At 42.1% G+C, this 16,603-nt stretch overlaps 1 protein-coding gene across 1 annotated transcript in view; it reads left to right on the forward strand.

The window, feature by feature from the left end:
• Window positions 1-16,091, forward strand: part of CBR4 (carbonyl reductase 4) — a 75,049-nt gene extending 58,958 nt beyond the window's left edge. Inside the window, exons 4-6 of the mRNA XM_077477175.1 lie at window positions 6,041-6,177; window positions 10,925-11,059; window positions 15,874-16,091. Coding sequence (XP_077333301.1) covers window positions 6,041-6,177; window positions 10,925-11,059; window positions 15,874-16,052 — 451 coding nt within the window. The 3' untranslated portion in view covers window positions 16,053-16,091. The remainder of the gene's footprint in view (window positions 1-6,040; window positions 6,178-10,924; window positions 11,060-15,873) is intronic.
• Window positions 16,092-16,603: the final 512 nt, after the last annotated feature.

The following is a 16,603-nucleotide window of genomic DNA, read 5'->3' on the forward strand; positions in this document are numbered from 1 at the left end:
GGGGTGTCATTTCACATATGCCCATGGCATGCATGAGCAATATATCATTTAGTGACAACTTTGTGAAAAAAAAAAAAAAAAAAAAAAAGTTTGTAATTTTCCCGCAACTTGTGGCAAAATATAAAATATTCCATGGACTCAACATGCCTCTCAGCAAATAGCTTGGGGTGTCTACTTTCTAAAATGGGGTCATTTGTGGGGGTTTTGTGCCATCTTGGCATTTTATGGCCTTCAAAACTGTAATAGGTAGTGAGGCGTGAAATCAAAAATTGACGCCCTTAGAAAGCCTGAAGGCGGTGCTTGGTTTTCGGGGCCCTGTACGCGGCTAGGCTCCCAAAAAGTCCCACATATGTGGTATCCCCGTACTCAGGAGAAGCAGCAGAATTTATTTTGGGGTGTCATTTCACATACGCCCATAGCATGTGTGAGCAATATATCATTTAGTGACAACTTTGTGTAAAAAAAAAAAAAAAATTTTTTTTTTGTCATTATTCAATCGCTTGAGGCAAAAAAATAAAATATTCAATGGGCTCAACATGCCTCTTATCAATTTCCTTAGGGGGTCTACTTTCCAAAATGGGGTCATTTGGGGGGGTTTTGTACTGCCCTGTCATTTTAGCACCTCAAGAAATGAGATAGGCAGTCGTAAACTAAAAGCTGCGTAAATTCCAGAAAACGTACCTTAGTTTGTAGATGTGACAACTTTTGCGCAAACCAATAAATATACAATTATTGACTTTTTTTTTACCAAAGACATGTGGCTGAATACATTTTGTCCTAAATGTATGACTAAAATTGAGTTTATTGGATTTTTCTAATAACAAAAAGTAGAAAATATCATTTTTTTTCAAAATTTGCGGTCTTTTTACGTTTATATCGCAAAAAATAAAAATCGCAGAGGCAATCAAATACCATCAAAAGAAAGCTCTATTTGTGGGAAGAAAAGGACGCAAATTTTGTTTGGGTACAACATTGCATGACCGCGCAATTACCAGTTAAAGCAGCGCAGTGCCAAAGTGTAAAAAGACCTCTGGTCATTTACCAGCAAAATGGTCCGGTCTGAAAGTGGTTAAAATACACCGCTGTGAAAACATACTTCCAGAGAGTGTATCTTCTGTTCTCCTAAACAAAACACCACTATGTAAAAATTCTCCCTCCACCCAGTATGTGCCACAAAAACTTACCAGACATATATAAATTTAAAGTACAATTCATTTTGCACTACTGTGACCTGTTTACAGTAGAGAGTGGGCTGAAGTCAGAGTCAGTCCAGGCTCAGCGTCATCACGACCATGGAGTCAGGATCCCCCCAGATCCCTGGACCGAAACCCGGCTCATCCTGTTTGCAAGCTGCTGAGAGCATTAGTCAGCCACTCCTGCCCCCTCCACAGCCCAGCGCTCCAGTGTGCAAGAAGGGGCAGAGCAAAGAGCTGTGACTGATGGTGCTGAGGAGCTGTGAGAACCGAGCGATCAACGGTGTTCAGTTGCTTGGTTCTCACTGTTAGCCCTTGTACACACAGTCGGACATTCCGAAGGAAAATGTCCGATAGGACCGCGTTGTCGGATAATCCGACTGTGTGTGGGCTCCATCGGACTGTTTCCATTGGTATATCCGACGGACAAAGTTTTAGAGCTGGGCTATAAAACTTTCCAACAACATGATCCGATCCGATTGTGTGTAGAGAATTCCGATCAGACAATGTGTCACGCATGCTCAGATCAAATTCCTAGACCAAAACTATTGGCTACTAGCCTGAACGTAGTGCCGTCGTAACGAAATAACGTCATCACGTTCAGAAAGATCGGATTTTCCAACAACTTTGTCCAACCGTGTGTATGCAACACCGGTTTCTGACAAAATCCGAAGGATTTTGTTGTCGGAATGTCCGACCGATTGTACAAGGGCTTAGAGGTGCCAGGGAATAGATGCAGCGTCGGATCGATGCTACATCCACCTAGGTAAGTATGAGTCGGAAAAGAAAACATACTTCTCTTTTAAATCCTCTCCCATCCCCTTCTAACTCCTATACTGACTGCCTTGTAGAAGGAAGATGCCTATATTTACCTATTCTGAGGGATCTTTGGTCCGGTCACGTGATCTACCCAGTGGCTGGCTTCAGGGGAGAGGAGAGAGCAGAGACAACAGCTGCAGCCTGGGTGGTGATGTCTCCTAAAGGCTTTCTATGGGGCATCCCTTGATGGCTGTCCTTCCTCTCCCCCAAAGCCGACACTGGGAACCAATCGCAGACCGGAGTGCCCTTTTTCTTCTACAGGGTAGTTAGTATAGGATTTAGCAAAGGGTTGAGAGCAGTTTTAAGTTAGTAATAGCCTGGACTTCCACTTTAAGCATAATAAAGTCTCAGATATCCTTTCCCAAGCCAGACCTCCAAATATGTCTCTTTACATATTACTCTTCAATGGTCAATAATTTCCAGATCGAGATAGATAAAAGGACACTCCCAATCTTATGTCCTAGTGTCTGAGCAATGTCACAGGCATAGCTTCCAGAAGTGCAGTTATTTGTTTCCCAGCTGCTATGTTAAGAAAATAAATGAATTACTTTAGCACAAATGCCTATTTCCTCTGGCATTAAAGTGTTTGTTACTTCAACATTTCATATTCCTGATATGTGCATGCAGTACCATGTACTTGTATGGAAAAGTATCCTCTTCTCTTTGCTTTCTTTGTGTAAAATCCATGGTGTGCCTCTCAGTCCCTCTGCTTTCCAATTTAAAAACTGGCAACACTAAGTAGGGGAGCACAGCTTGGACAGTTCTCTAGCTGTGCTGGAAACTCAGCCTGCTATCCTGACACGCCCCCCTCAAAAGCTTCCCTGGGTAGCTTGGTGTCCTGCTACTTCTTCTCCCCCAGCTCTAATGCAGCTGAGAACAGAGGGAAGGTGATCACTTATAAATATAATCTATACACAAATGTTTTGCCTTTCATTTCTTTTTTAAACTGAATGTTTTTTTTTTACGACCACTTTAACTGGTTGCTGACCGCCGGCCGTCAAATGACGGCCAGGCGGCGCACCTATTGTGGCGGGAGGCCGTCATATGACGGCCTCCCGTTTAAACAGGGAATGCGTGCAATCGTGCGCGCGCATCCCTTTTTCTTCGGTGGCGGCGTGTCACGGAGACACCGCTCGCCACCGAAGGGGGTGAACAGCCATTGGTTATGGCTGTTTACCACGTGATCGGCTGTGATGAAGTCACGGCCGATCACAGATGGTCACACCCCGACTGTGCACGGCGCATGCGCGCGATCACGTCGGCGGCGTGTTTCCCGGGAACACTGCTCGTCACCGACGCTGGTAAACAGCCATTGCCCGGCTGTTTACCCACGTGATCGGCTGTGATCCTTTCACAGACGATCACTAAAATGTAAACAAACCGCGGTAACGAGATGTTACTGGGTTGTTCTCCTCCTCACACACCAATCGTGTGTGAGGAGGAGATTGCGGTAACATCTCGTTACCGCCGCCTGCCTGCCCGCCCCAATAAAGAGGACCTGTCAATCACAGTCCATCAGAGTATTTGAGTACCTGTCCCAGCCCATCAGAGTACCCGAGTACCTGTCACAGCCCATCAGAGTACCCGAGTACCTGTCCCAGCCCATCAGAGTACCCGAGTACCTGTCCCAGCCCATCAGAGTCCCCGAGTACCTGTCACAGCCCATCTGAGTCCCCGAGTACCTGTCACAGCCCATCTGAGTCCCCGAGTACCTGTCCCAGCCCATCAGAGTACCCGAGTGCCTGTCCCGGTTCATCAGAGTACCCGAGTACCTGTCCCGGTTCATCAGAGTACCCGAGTACCTGTCCCGGTTCATCAGGGTACCGGAGTACCTGTCCCGGGCCATCAGGGTACCGGAGTACCTGTCCCGGCCCATCAGGGTACCGGAGTACCTGTCCCGGCCCATCAGGGTACCGGAGCCCCTGTCCCGGCCCATCAGGGTACCGGAGCCCCTGTCCCTGCCCATCAGGGTACCGGAGCCCCTGTCCCGGCCCATCAGGGTACCGGAGCCCCTGTCCCGGCCCATCAGGGTACCGGAGCCCCTGTCCCGGCCCATCAGGGTACCGGAGCACCTGTCCCGGCCCATCAGGGTACCGGAGCCCCTGTCCCGGCCCATCAGGGTACCGGAGCCCCTGTCCCGGCCCATCAGGGTACCGGAGCCCCTGTCCCGGCCCATCAGGGTACCGGAGCCCCTGTCCCGGCCCATCAGGGTACCGGAGCACCTGTCCCGGCCCATCAGGGTACCGGAGCACCTGTCCCGGCCCATCAGGGTACCGGAGCACCTGTCCCGGCCCATCAGGGTACCGGAGCACCTGTCCCGGCCCATCAGGGTACCGGAGCACCTGTCCCGGCCCATCAGAGTACCCGAGTACCTGTCACAGTCCATCTGAGTACCTGTCACCGCCCTTCAGAGTACCTGTCACCGCCCTTCAGAGTACCTGTCACCAGGCCATCAGAGTACCCGAGTACCTGTCACCAGGCCATCAGAGTACCCGAGTACCTGTCACCAGGCCATCAGAGTACCCGAGTACCTGTCACCAGGCCATCAGAGTACCCGAGTACCTATTTGCAGCCCATGTCTCATAGAATATACGTTGGGGTGTTTGCTTTCCAAAATGGGGTCATTTTGTGGGTAATTTCACTGTCCAGGACCTTCAAAAGTGTGATGGGTAGGAATGAAATGAGATGTGTCATTTATGCTCCTAGAACGCCTGAACGTACTACTTCAATGTTCGGCCTCTCTATGTGGCCAGGCTGTGTAAAAGTCCTACACATGTAGTATCGCCATACTCGGGAGGAGTAGCAGAATGTATTTTGGGGTGTAATTTTTGCTATATACATGCTATGTGTTAGAAATATCTTATAAATTGACAATTTTGTGTAAAAAAAAAAATGCGTTTTAATTTTTTTCCACATATTCCAAAAACTTCTGGAAAAAAATTAACCATTCAAAAGACTCATTATGCCTCACAGATTATACGTTGGGGTGTTTGCTTTCCAAAATGGGGTCATTTTTTGGGAAATTCCATTGTCCTGGTACTCCAGGGCCTTCAAAAGTGTAATAGGTGATTGAGAAATGAGATGCGTAATTTTTGCTCGTAGAACGTCTGAAGGTACTACATCAATGTTAGTGCTCTGTATGTGGCCAGGCTGTGTAAAAGTCTCACACGTGGTATCGCCATACTCGGAAAGAGTAGCAGAATGTATTTTGGGGTGTAATTTGTTGTATGCATATGCTGTGTGTGAGAAATAACCTGATAATATGACAATTTTGTAAAAAAAAATAATAATAAAAAATCTTCATTTTGCAAAGAATTGTGGGAAAAAATGACAACTTAAAAAAACTCACCATGCTATTTACTTAATACCTTGGAATGTCTACTTTGTAAAAAGGGGTCATTTGGGGGGTATTTGTACTTTCCTGACTTGTTAGTGTCTCAAGAAATGAGGTACACCTGATGTACTGAAGGCCTGATCAGAAGTGATCAATTTTCAGTGATTGGCACCATAGTTTGTAGACTCTATAACTTTCACAAAGACCAAATAATATATACTAACGTGGGTTATTTTTACCAAAGATATGTAGCAGTATAAATTTTGGCCAAAATTTATGAAGAAAAATTACTAATTAGCAAAAATGTATGACAGAAACAAAGAAAAAGGCATTTTTTTCACAAAATTTACGTTTTATTTTATTTATAGCACAAAAAATAAAAAACCCACTAGTGATTAAATACCACTAAAAGAAAGCTCTATTTGTGTGGAAAAAAGGACGCAAGTTTCATATGGATACAGTGTTGGATGACTGAGTAATTGTCATTCAAACTGTGAGAGCGCTGAAAGCTGAAAATTGGTCTGGTCAGGAAGGGGGGTGTAACTGCACTGTATTGAGGTAGTTAAGCAATTGCCCCCTGCTTTTCTTTCTGAGAATCATTCCAATGCTAAAAGTCTGGTCACAATTTTTTGGGAGCAGTACAAGTGAATGCTATGTTGTTTTAACTAGTAAAATAAGTGTGTTATTTTTCCAGGGATGGACTGTTAATGAGAACCAAGTCAGAAGATATATTGTCTCAGCTTTCCATCAACCTCATAGGACCAATACATACATGTAAAATTGCACTGCGAAGCATGGTCCAGCAGCAGGGTGGCGCTATTGTCAATATAGGTAACTGGCTTCTAAATAAAATGACTGTGATTGCAGCATGCCACTGCAGACAAATGAATAACTTTACATTATTAATGCTTTCTGAAAAGTGAAGTTAAAATGTTTGAGTGAGGAGAATACCGTTCTTAGGCCTCAGGTACACTGCAGCTGCTAAACTGACGTTTAGGAGCAGTTGAGGTTTTTTTTTTTTTTTTTTAATCGGCCCCGAACTCTCCTCAATGTTATCTTATGTGTACATGTACACTTATGCCGCGTACAGACTATCGGAATTTCCGACAACCAAACCGTGGATTTATTTCCAAAGGATGTTGGCTGAAACTTGTCTTGCATACACACGGTCGCACAATTGTTTTCGGAAATTCCGATCAGCAAGAACGCGTACGATGGGACTAGAAAAAGGAAGTTCAATAGCCAGTGCGGCTTTTCTGCTAGATTCCGAGCATGCATGGAATTTTGTGTGTCGGAATTGTGTACACACGATCAGAATTTTTGAAGACGGATTTTGTTGTCGGAAAATTTGAGATCCAGCTCTCAAATTTTTGTTGTCGGAAATTCCGACAAAGTGTCCGATGGAGCCTACACGCGGTCGGAATTTTCGACAACAGGCTCACATCGAACATTTATCAGAATTTCCGATCGTGTGTATGTAGCATTTATCATTTATAGTTGTTAAAGCAGGGGTGGGCAACCTTAAAGATGTGGAGATCTACCTGAACAACATGGGAGATGTCAAAGCTCACCGGGCACAGTGTCACCTCCTCACACCTGATTTAAACCTCCAATTGCTATTGTATCGCAATCATGCAGGATGTAATAGAAGTCCATGGCTAAGCACAGCAAACCCACAGGAAAGCTGCAGGTATACTGCACTGCACCCAATGTGTGGGTAAACCGCAGCACATGAGTGTGCAAGCAGCCCAATACTATTAGGCCCAGTGTATTGCTTCACTCTGACCTGAAGATCTCTTCTTTCCTCCTGCTGACACCACTCTGGAGACCGCTAGCTGGGATGAGAGGTGGAGTGCAGTTGGTATCACTCGGCATGGGACAGGAGCCAGCAGTACAGAGGAGGCATTGGCTTATGTGGCTCTTGCTCCCTACTACAGCTCCAACTTTACAACCAGTTCCTCCATATTGTACTCTGATATTCTGCAATGGTGGGTCAGCAAGCCCAGACCATGACCTTTCATTCACCTGTCCGTGATCTAACAGTAAGTTGTGATCTACAGGTTGCTGGCCCTGGGTTATAGGCATGTTTTTCAAAGCAGATAAATCGCGTTCAGGACTGTAGTTTACTGACATTTTAAATGCTTGTAACCGCATGTAAAAGCGCTAACAAGCGTTAATGTGCGTTTGCATTTATAATCGTTTTAAAGGGGAAAATTTTTCTGATAATTTTTAAACGTAAAATGTGGAAAAAACTATAAAAACACAATTTTCACCACATACTGTTGCCTGCAAGCTTGACCCACAGTCAAGAGAAAGTGAGAGGAGGAAACACAGATAACCACGGCTAAACATACTTAATTGCGGTATGTAAAAGCGGCAAAACAGGCGTTTTTAATCATCGGATACTAGCTGTTAATTTTCCAGCATTCAGAAGAGGTTTTCAAATGTCCTGTGTACCCAATGGTATCATCTTCACATAAAAAAGAACTATAGTATATGTACCGTTCCATAGTATACAAAACTCTAAAGAAGAAGTATTTATAAACCCCTGATCTGCTACCTTCTGGAAGCATACCTATTGTTCTGTTGGCTACAAAAGTTTGAGCTGTAGGCCCTGTGAAAAGAAGAGATGACTGTATATCACCCCTTCAGGTATGTAAGTGCCACTTGCAATTCACCCAAATGTAACCTTTGACAGAATGAACAAAATATGGAGTTAGGGCAGTTGGCAGGTTGTTTAAGTAGGTGGATTTGGTGATGTTATTACTGTTCTGCTCATTGTTCTAGCTGAAGGCTCTGACATTAGGAAGCAAAGCCCTGCCTTTACCAAGACAGAATGCAGAAGAAAAGCATTTCAACCAAAGTGGGCACCAAACAAGAGTTCCTAGAGTCTAAAGTGGCATTTTATTGATTTCACAAATTACAACAGGCAAAAAAAAAACACCAGGACTCCAAAATAAATGGGATGTCAGTTGGACCAAGAACAAAGCTCTTGAAAAATCTATCCAACCCAGTAGGAAAATCTTAAAAAAAAATAAAAAAATGATGTTCACGGTAGAGCAGCTTGCTCTTTGGACGTTAGATTACAATTTTCCAGGAGCTTTGCTCTGGGTCTGGCTGATTTTTATTTTTGTAAGCCCTGATGAAGGGGGAGTGCTGAGCCCCTGAAACGCATTGGCTGTAGAGAACATTTGGTGCCCTATTTGCTTTTACTGCATTAGCACTTCCTAATTCATTATTTTTACTATACAGGATTTAAGTAGCACCAACCGTTTGTACAGCGCTTTACAATATAAAGAAGGACAATAAAGCAACAATGCAATTCAATACAAGAGGTTTAGGAGAGCTCTGCTGCTGGGAGCTTACAATATAATAGGCAGGAAATGGTGGAACAAAAGGTAATAACTGTGGAGAATGAACTGATAGGAGAAATTAAATATTTAACTGAAAGCATGTGGCATTTGTCTCTTTAGAGGGGCTCCTATTTTTTTGGAGAGCTACCAAACACAAACCATCTGATTTTGTTAGCACTTCTCTCATTCTATATGGGGATCAATATCTGTAGGACATCTCTCTTTGGGAAAGTGAAAAAAGATGCATGGTAAGTCAGTGCAGAAAAATCTGCTGCAGTGAGCCCACAGGCAATGCTGGTGGTTAGTCCTATAACCTCTTTCCTTTGTTTTTTTGTTTTTTTTGGCACAGCTTCCAGGGTTCCTCAATATACCTTTTAGATATACCCCACGCTTTATCTGCCAGCCCATACAAACACATAGAGCAGTTTTATTGTCCATTTCCAAAAATGTTAATTTGCGCTATTCGCTCAAAAATTGTAGAGTATGAGTTAAATTTTAGTCTTCTGAGGCTGAAATAGTAGGAATTCATCTCTTGATCCATTGTCCAAGTTGTTCAAAGTGGAATTTCACAATCATTAATCTCTTCAATAAACACACCTGTAACTCAAGAACAGCATCAGTGAAAATATTCAGATAAATTGTAAAATAATCCTTTAGGAAATCCAAATGTAAACCATTTCCATACATTTGTTTTCTTTACTGACGTGTCATATATCAGATGGGTTAGAAATTTTATTGGATCATTGATAATGTTTTTGGCAAATTTTCACTATTTTCACTTTTTTCAGTGAAGGACTGTATTGACCAGACAAATGATCCATACAGAGACTGATAACACTAAGCAGATGTATTGACTATATAAATAAATTAAGCAGTCACATCCTTTTTCATAAAGAGGAATCACATTTGACTTCTGAAAGTGTTGGACTGAAGAAAGACTGTGCTTTTATATCTGCATGACAGTTACTTAGGATTCTGTACTGATAAAAAGCACAATTCCATATTCTTATAAACTCTAACACAGCATGATAACAAAGATATGTTGCAGGGTCTTCTAGCTGTATGTGTTGTGTGTTCTTATTCAATCCATTGCCAATTAAGTCAAAGTCAAGTCTAGTAAGAACTCCAGAAGACCAATACTCCATTACTCTCTAAAGAGGCAGCAGGAAGGAACGTCCATTATTGGATAGAACTGCTAATGTACGAAACGTGTGCTAACAAGAACAGTTTGTGTTCCTTTTAGCAACCCATCAGAAAATGTCTTTCTTTCTCAGCTCTTCTACACAGAAATGACAGATGCTGACTAAAAAAAAACATTTATAAAGCACAGTGATGTTCTTTGTAGATTTGCTTAGCACTTAATTTTGGGAGTCTGAAGCCAGTGTAGTGCTATTAAATGACCGAGAGTTTGTAAGAAATCTGGGAGGAGAACCTGATCACGTGACCTGTAAATCACATAAGCACTCTCTTCCGCATCAAACAGAAAGAACTCTATGCAGTACCACAGACCCCCACACTGGTTTTCATTTTATGAATGGGCTGTAAATTGCAGACCATGGATTGTAAGGCTGGGCATAATGGAGTATAGTGGGAAACGGATAGCAATATGTGCCTTTTTAGTATTTAATAGTGTAAATTAACAGAAAATTAGTCCTAAACCTTTTTGAAGAACTGCACTAAGGTATAATTGTATCTAAACTGGCCATATAACATTATCCATGTAAAATTGTAGATAAATGTAAGATAGTCTTTAATAAAAAGAATGGATACAATGGAAATGGTTTCATATAACCAGGAATCAGACAGTCACTGCTAAATGAAGGGCTAAGCCAAATATTATATGACTAAGATAAGGCTCACTTGTATGACATAGTGTAGGGACACCTGCCATTTCTCCATGGAATAAAGCACACAGATAGACGTGGAAGGAATGTTGCATGACTTGGGAAAGCATGGACCTTTTTGAAGTACTGTCCTCCTAGGGGACGATTTACTACAACTGGAAAAATCTAGTGCCGCTCTGCACAGAAACCAATCAACTTCCATTTTTTTTTTTTTTGTCAAACCTTAATTGAACAAGCTGAAATTAGAAGCTAATTGCCTACCATGCACAGCTGCACCAGATTTTGCACTCTACAATTTTAGTAAATCAACCTCAATGTGTTCTATTTATCTTCTGCTTTTATTCTGTGTTGTTGACTGCTGGCCCTTTTCTGAACTTGCAGGCAGCGTGGTTGGCCACAAAGGGAATGCTGGACAGAGTATTTACAGTGCCAGCAAGGAAGGCTTGGTTGGATTCTCCAAATCCCTGGCTAAAGAAGTTGCAAGGAAGAACATACGGGTTAATGTGGTTGCCCCCGGTAAGAAAACCTTTTTTTTCTTTAGTGGTGAATGATTGGCGTCCAGTCCCCCAACCAATTAGAAGGGTAAAGCCATCAAGGACAACATATATGTATCTTAATAAAAACACAGATATAGTACACAATACTCCATTTAATGAAAGTGGTGCACGGCAAACCGTTTACAGGAGATGTAGGTCCTCTTTATCAAGGTGAGCTAATAATGAAACACTAATCTGAACCAGTCAACCACAGAACCCAGCTGAACTGTTCTGCCCACATAGGGAAAATACATCATCCAATGAATATGTGGAAAAAAGAATGCCTTTACATGAGACATGTCTATGCAGTGAATATCGAAGAATACAATTATATTTAATAAAATGTGTATAATTTAATAAAAATTGATACAGTGTGATGCCACAATCATGCAATTGATTGGATGACTGCTCCACACATCTAATCAATTCATGGGAGTTGATAATATTAAAAACAATATTGAACATAATAGCAATCCTAATAGCACTGATAATGATAACAATAATGATAATAATAATTGTAATAATAACATCATCCAGTGATTGCTTCCTGAAGATAAATGGGACAGTCTGCCTCCTAAGATCACATCACTTGCCCCAGTGTTGTAATGAGAAGAAACAGTTGGGATGGCAGTGAGCTGATCACATGACCAGAAACGCAGAATGCCAGTGTAGTCATGACTTTAATGAAGCAACCTTTTTATTTTTCATGGCAATTTTAATGGGTCACATTTATAGAAAGCAGACAATCGGGGCCTACTATCCGGCCTAGATTCTGCTGCATTCTCAAACTGGTGACTAACATTAAGCATGTTATAAATATGGTGGAGGTTCCTGAACCCATTGAGTGGCATATGCAGGGAATGCAGCAAACTATAAAAGATCTCCCTGGTTCCACTGGCAAAAGACTGATTCACCAGTTTTTTGCCACACCATAAATATTTCCCTCTTTGTCCTCTAGGAGCTTAGATAGATTCTTTGGTACTTGGGAAACACAGGTCACTGAAAAGCTATGGTTAATGAAGTGTTAAGCTGGATCCAGATCTGATTATTGCAGGAATTTTTTTTTTTTATTACTGCACTGATGTGATGTAATGACAATTGTGGCATTTGCCACAACACACTGAAAGGTGTTTCATGGTGCAGTGTGCTTCGGTGCCATTCATTTTCAATTCTGAATGGCTTGTGCCCTGTGGTTACTCTGCATCGGAGAAAATAGTGCATGTCTGTTTTTGACTCTGTTTTGGTGCTTTGGCAGACCATTTAAAGTGTTACTATGGGGAGGAGAAAAAATTGTGTTATTACAGTCCATATAGAATTTGCAGGGCACAAACAGTTCCAAATGGGGGTGTATGTAGTTAAAAAAAACTTCAAAGAAGAACACCCTGATGATAAATCACAAATAAGTGTACCACCACCTCATAGAAAACACACTTGCCACATAGTAAGTAAATTTGGGCAGATGGCTTTGACCCAGCCCAGGCCTTTGCTTTCCACAATTCACCAGGATCCTGCATATATGTTGATATGCCCCTCAAATAGATATCATGAAATCTGTGGCTTTGTAGAAGATGGTATGATAATCAACCCAAAAAGAAAAATTAATAGACCATAGCGCCACCTCACAGAGAACATGCTTACTAGATAGTGCACAACTTGGACATATGGCTTTAACCCAGCTCGGGCCTTTACTCAGCAGGGCATCCCAAAGATGACATGGGGAATAATACGACTCTCAGGTGGATACCATAGGCTCCAAAAGCTCAGTGAGCAGTACGCCGAACAATCAACTGTTTAAAACTCTTTAAAAAAACTTGTTTCCAGGGGTAAGGCAGCACCATCTTAAAGAGGAAGTAAAGCCTTAATAAAAATAAAATAGACCCTGCAAGGCAAAGGCATAATGGGCTAGTATGCATAGCATACTAGCTCATTATGAATAACTTACCTGAGATGGAAGCCCCCGAAGCGACCCTCGTCGTCCTCCGACGCCGCCACAGCGCTGTGACTGGCATGCGGATGGGAGCCACCACTAACGGCATGATTGCTGTTGGCAGTGGCATGCTTAGTGCGCCTGCGCATTCGCTGTCTACGACACATGAGCTGTAGACAGTGGTGCCTGTCATTTTGCAAATATCACCTAAACCGTGTAGGTTTAGGAGATATTTCTTGGACCTACAGGTAAGCCTTAATCTAGGCTTACCTGTAGGTCAAAGTGGTCTGTAAGGGTTTACAACCATTTTAAGTATTGTTTTCGGAGTTCAGAAAACAAACATCTGCCCAAATTTGCTTACTATCTGGTAAGCGTGTTTTCTAGGTGGTGGTACACTTATTTGTGATTTATCATCAGGGTGTTCTTCTTTGAAGTTTTTTAACTGCATACATCACCATTTGGAACTGTTTGTGCCCTGCAAATTCTATACGGACTGTAGTAGCGCAATTATTTTCTCCTTCCCATTATTTTTGTGCTATATCTCACATTTAATTGCTGCTTTTGGACTGGTCCATCCATATGATATTGATCTTTTGTGTTCTATTCTTAGCGCAGTTTTTTCTTTTCTTTAAAGTGTTACTATATCTGGTCTCCCACGGTACGCAGAACATGGAAGTGAAATAATTTTAGTAAATATAAACTGCTAAATACCTTTTCTCATCTGCAGTATTTAGCAGTCTTGTGACTTCTATCAGTGTCTGGTTAAAGAAGACTGGACCTATGAGGCTGCAGGGCCCCTAACCCTCTATCTGGACCATGCTTATTGGCCCTGTGCTGATCACATGCACTCTCCCGAAGAAAAAAAAAAACTCTCTAGCAATACACACCAACCTGAGCATGTGCAGAGTGCCCCCAAGGCTCTGTACTATCAGGGGAAGGATCAGAGAAGACCGGATGAAACTGCCTTTTTACCCAATGTGCAGGATTAACCCCTTAGATTCCACAGGGTGTATAACAAGCATGCATTACTGCATATACAGACTAATTTCACCCCGGTTTAGTAACACGTTAAGCATGCTGACAACCCAAAAAAGTGTTAAACAAATACTAAACACACACTGTTTAATTTACATTGTGCCTTCTATTTCTGTATATGGATGATGGCACTGCAATTATGTTAATGAAAAAATAAATAAAAACATGCAAGTACCCTTTTCCTAATCGATATACAGCTGTCACATGACCCAGCTATTTACCAGCCTATCTGCAGGGAAACATAAGCAGGGGGGGGGCTTCAAGTCCTCTGCTGCTGGTCACATGTCCAAAATAAAAAAAACAGCCTTTGGAATGCAGAGGAAAAATTAATTAACATCAACAAACTGTTTTAAATTGTCATACAAATATATATTTGAAATCAAATCTTTATTCTTTTGTGACAAAAACATAGTGTGGGTGGATTTTGCAAGTCATAGGCTGTGTCACGCCCCTCCAGTCTGTTTCTTAGAATATTGGATCATTACATGTAATATCCCATCCCCATTGTGTTTAGCTGGTTAGTGGGTATGGAGGAGTGTGATGTAATTTACTACTGTGTATACACCCACATGTGTGACTCTATAGTGACATGGGCTACTCAGCTGTGATAGGGAGGAAATGCTCAGCATAGAAACTCGCTGAAAACTGAGCATGTGCAAAGTGGCCACCACAGCTGCAAAATCTCTAGCTGAATTGGTGTCATAACCAGAATATGGCAATAGAGAGCAGCAGGATCAACCAGGTTGTTTGCAGAATGCAGAAAACAAATCTCATAATGACCAAGTGACTATGAACAGCATGTAATACACCTTTTTTTGATAGTTTTTTATGATGTGGTTTTAATGACACTTTCACGCCCTCATTAAAAAGGAAGTAAACCCTGATGGGTTTTGCTTTCTTTTTTTTTTCCCCCTACAAAGTAAAAGCATAACTTTTTTGAAGTATGTGGTAGTATGCATCGTATACTAGCACATTATGTGACACTTGCCTGCAAACGATGCCCGCATTGTCCCCACTGCAGGCCACATCCATCTTGGCCCCTCTTCCTTCCGGGGCTGCGGACTCTGGCTCTGTGACTGTACGGAGACGCGTGACATCACTCCAGCGCATGCGTGTGGGAGCTACCAGTTACACCGCTTTCTAGTTAAGAAATGGCATGGGTGGCCGCCTCTTCACAGCTTATGCACGATAACATCATCGGCACAGTGTACAGCAAATATCTCCTAAACGGTGCGTTAAGGAGATCTTTTCAGCACCTATAGGTAAGCCTTATTATAGGCTTACCTATGTAGGTTTACAGCCTCTTTAACATGCTACAACACAACACTAAATCTGCAGATGGGCCCTTAGCTGTTGTGTTTCAGAAGAGAAGATCAATTTGTCTACCATCTGTAAAGGTTATCTTTGTTCAGCAGTTCCTGCTTGAGTTCTTACTTGCCTCTCTTACGTCCAGATAAGGTTTCTGGGGGGTCATCCCTTGAGAATTGTTAGAGTGATGCAATTCGTAGAACTTCTGGTTGTCTCTGTTACATTTCATCCAATATGCAAAGTGACAAGAAGGTTTATGTCTTCATGAAAGCTTGCAATAGAGCACTTGCACTATTTCAGGAGAAAACTCTTAAAAAGGGAAAATTCAGAACTAACTGAAAGGAATTGATGAGGGGAAATATTTTTTTTACTGTTGAGTGAAACTCCAAAACTGCTTAGTTATTTTATAGAACTTCTTTATCGGCTGCAAAAAATACAGTAGAGCCTCCATTCTTTATAATGAATAATTCTACTAAGTGAAATAATCTCCCTTTCTTTATTTTACTGTGTATATCAATTTTTAGGATTCATTCACACGGATATGACTTCAAGCTTGGATAAGGACTTGGTGAGCCAAAGTATCCCTCTGAGCAGGTTTGGTGAAGCAGAAGAAGTGGCTCACGCTGTGGCTTTCTTGTTGGAGTCCCCGTATGTTACTGGCCATGTTTTAGTGGTGGATGGAGGGTTACAACTCCAGATTTAAAATGTATTATGTAAAAATAAAAAATAAAAAAATAAATAAATTTTTTTTTCTAATATTCTACTTTATGCTAACTAACTTTATGCTATACTAACTCAAACAGGCCACTTTATGTTTCTTGTCTGGCCATTAGCCTAGGGTTATAACATCATGCACAGCTCTCTCTCACTCTCATGAGAGTTTGCCAGGAAGGGAGGGGGGATGAGTCATAAGTGGGCCAATGAGAGCTGTAGAACTGGAGGCATGCCTCTGTGTGTCTGTAAATCTAGGAAGTAAACAGGCAGCAGCTTCAGCTGCCCACAGTTAAAATGGATGCAGCCAGACTTAGTGGAGGGAGATTGCCACAGCATATTTGCCAAGTACAGAATCACAGTATATATAAAATAATATGATACTATGCAAAGTGGTTGGAGGGAAGCTTCAGAATGGCAAAGATTTTTCTCTTATATTCACCGACCGACACAGCTCCTCTCTGTAACTAAATGGGTTGTATAGCCTGCCATTAGGAGAAACTAGGCAAAATTGTTACACAATACACAGAACTTTAATCCCGC

Source organism: Lithobates pipiens, unplaced genomic scaffold (genome assembly GCF_037356315.1).
Source record: "Lithobates pipiens isolate NorthernLeopardFrog02 unplaced genomic scaffold, aLitPip1_a1.2 Scaffold_13, whole genome shotgun sequence".
Taxonomy (NCBI): Eukaryota; Metazoa; Chordata; class Amphibia; order Anura; family Ranidae; genus Lithobates; species Lithobates pipiens.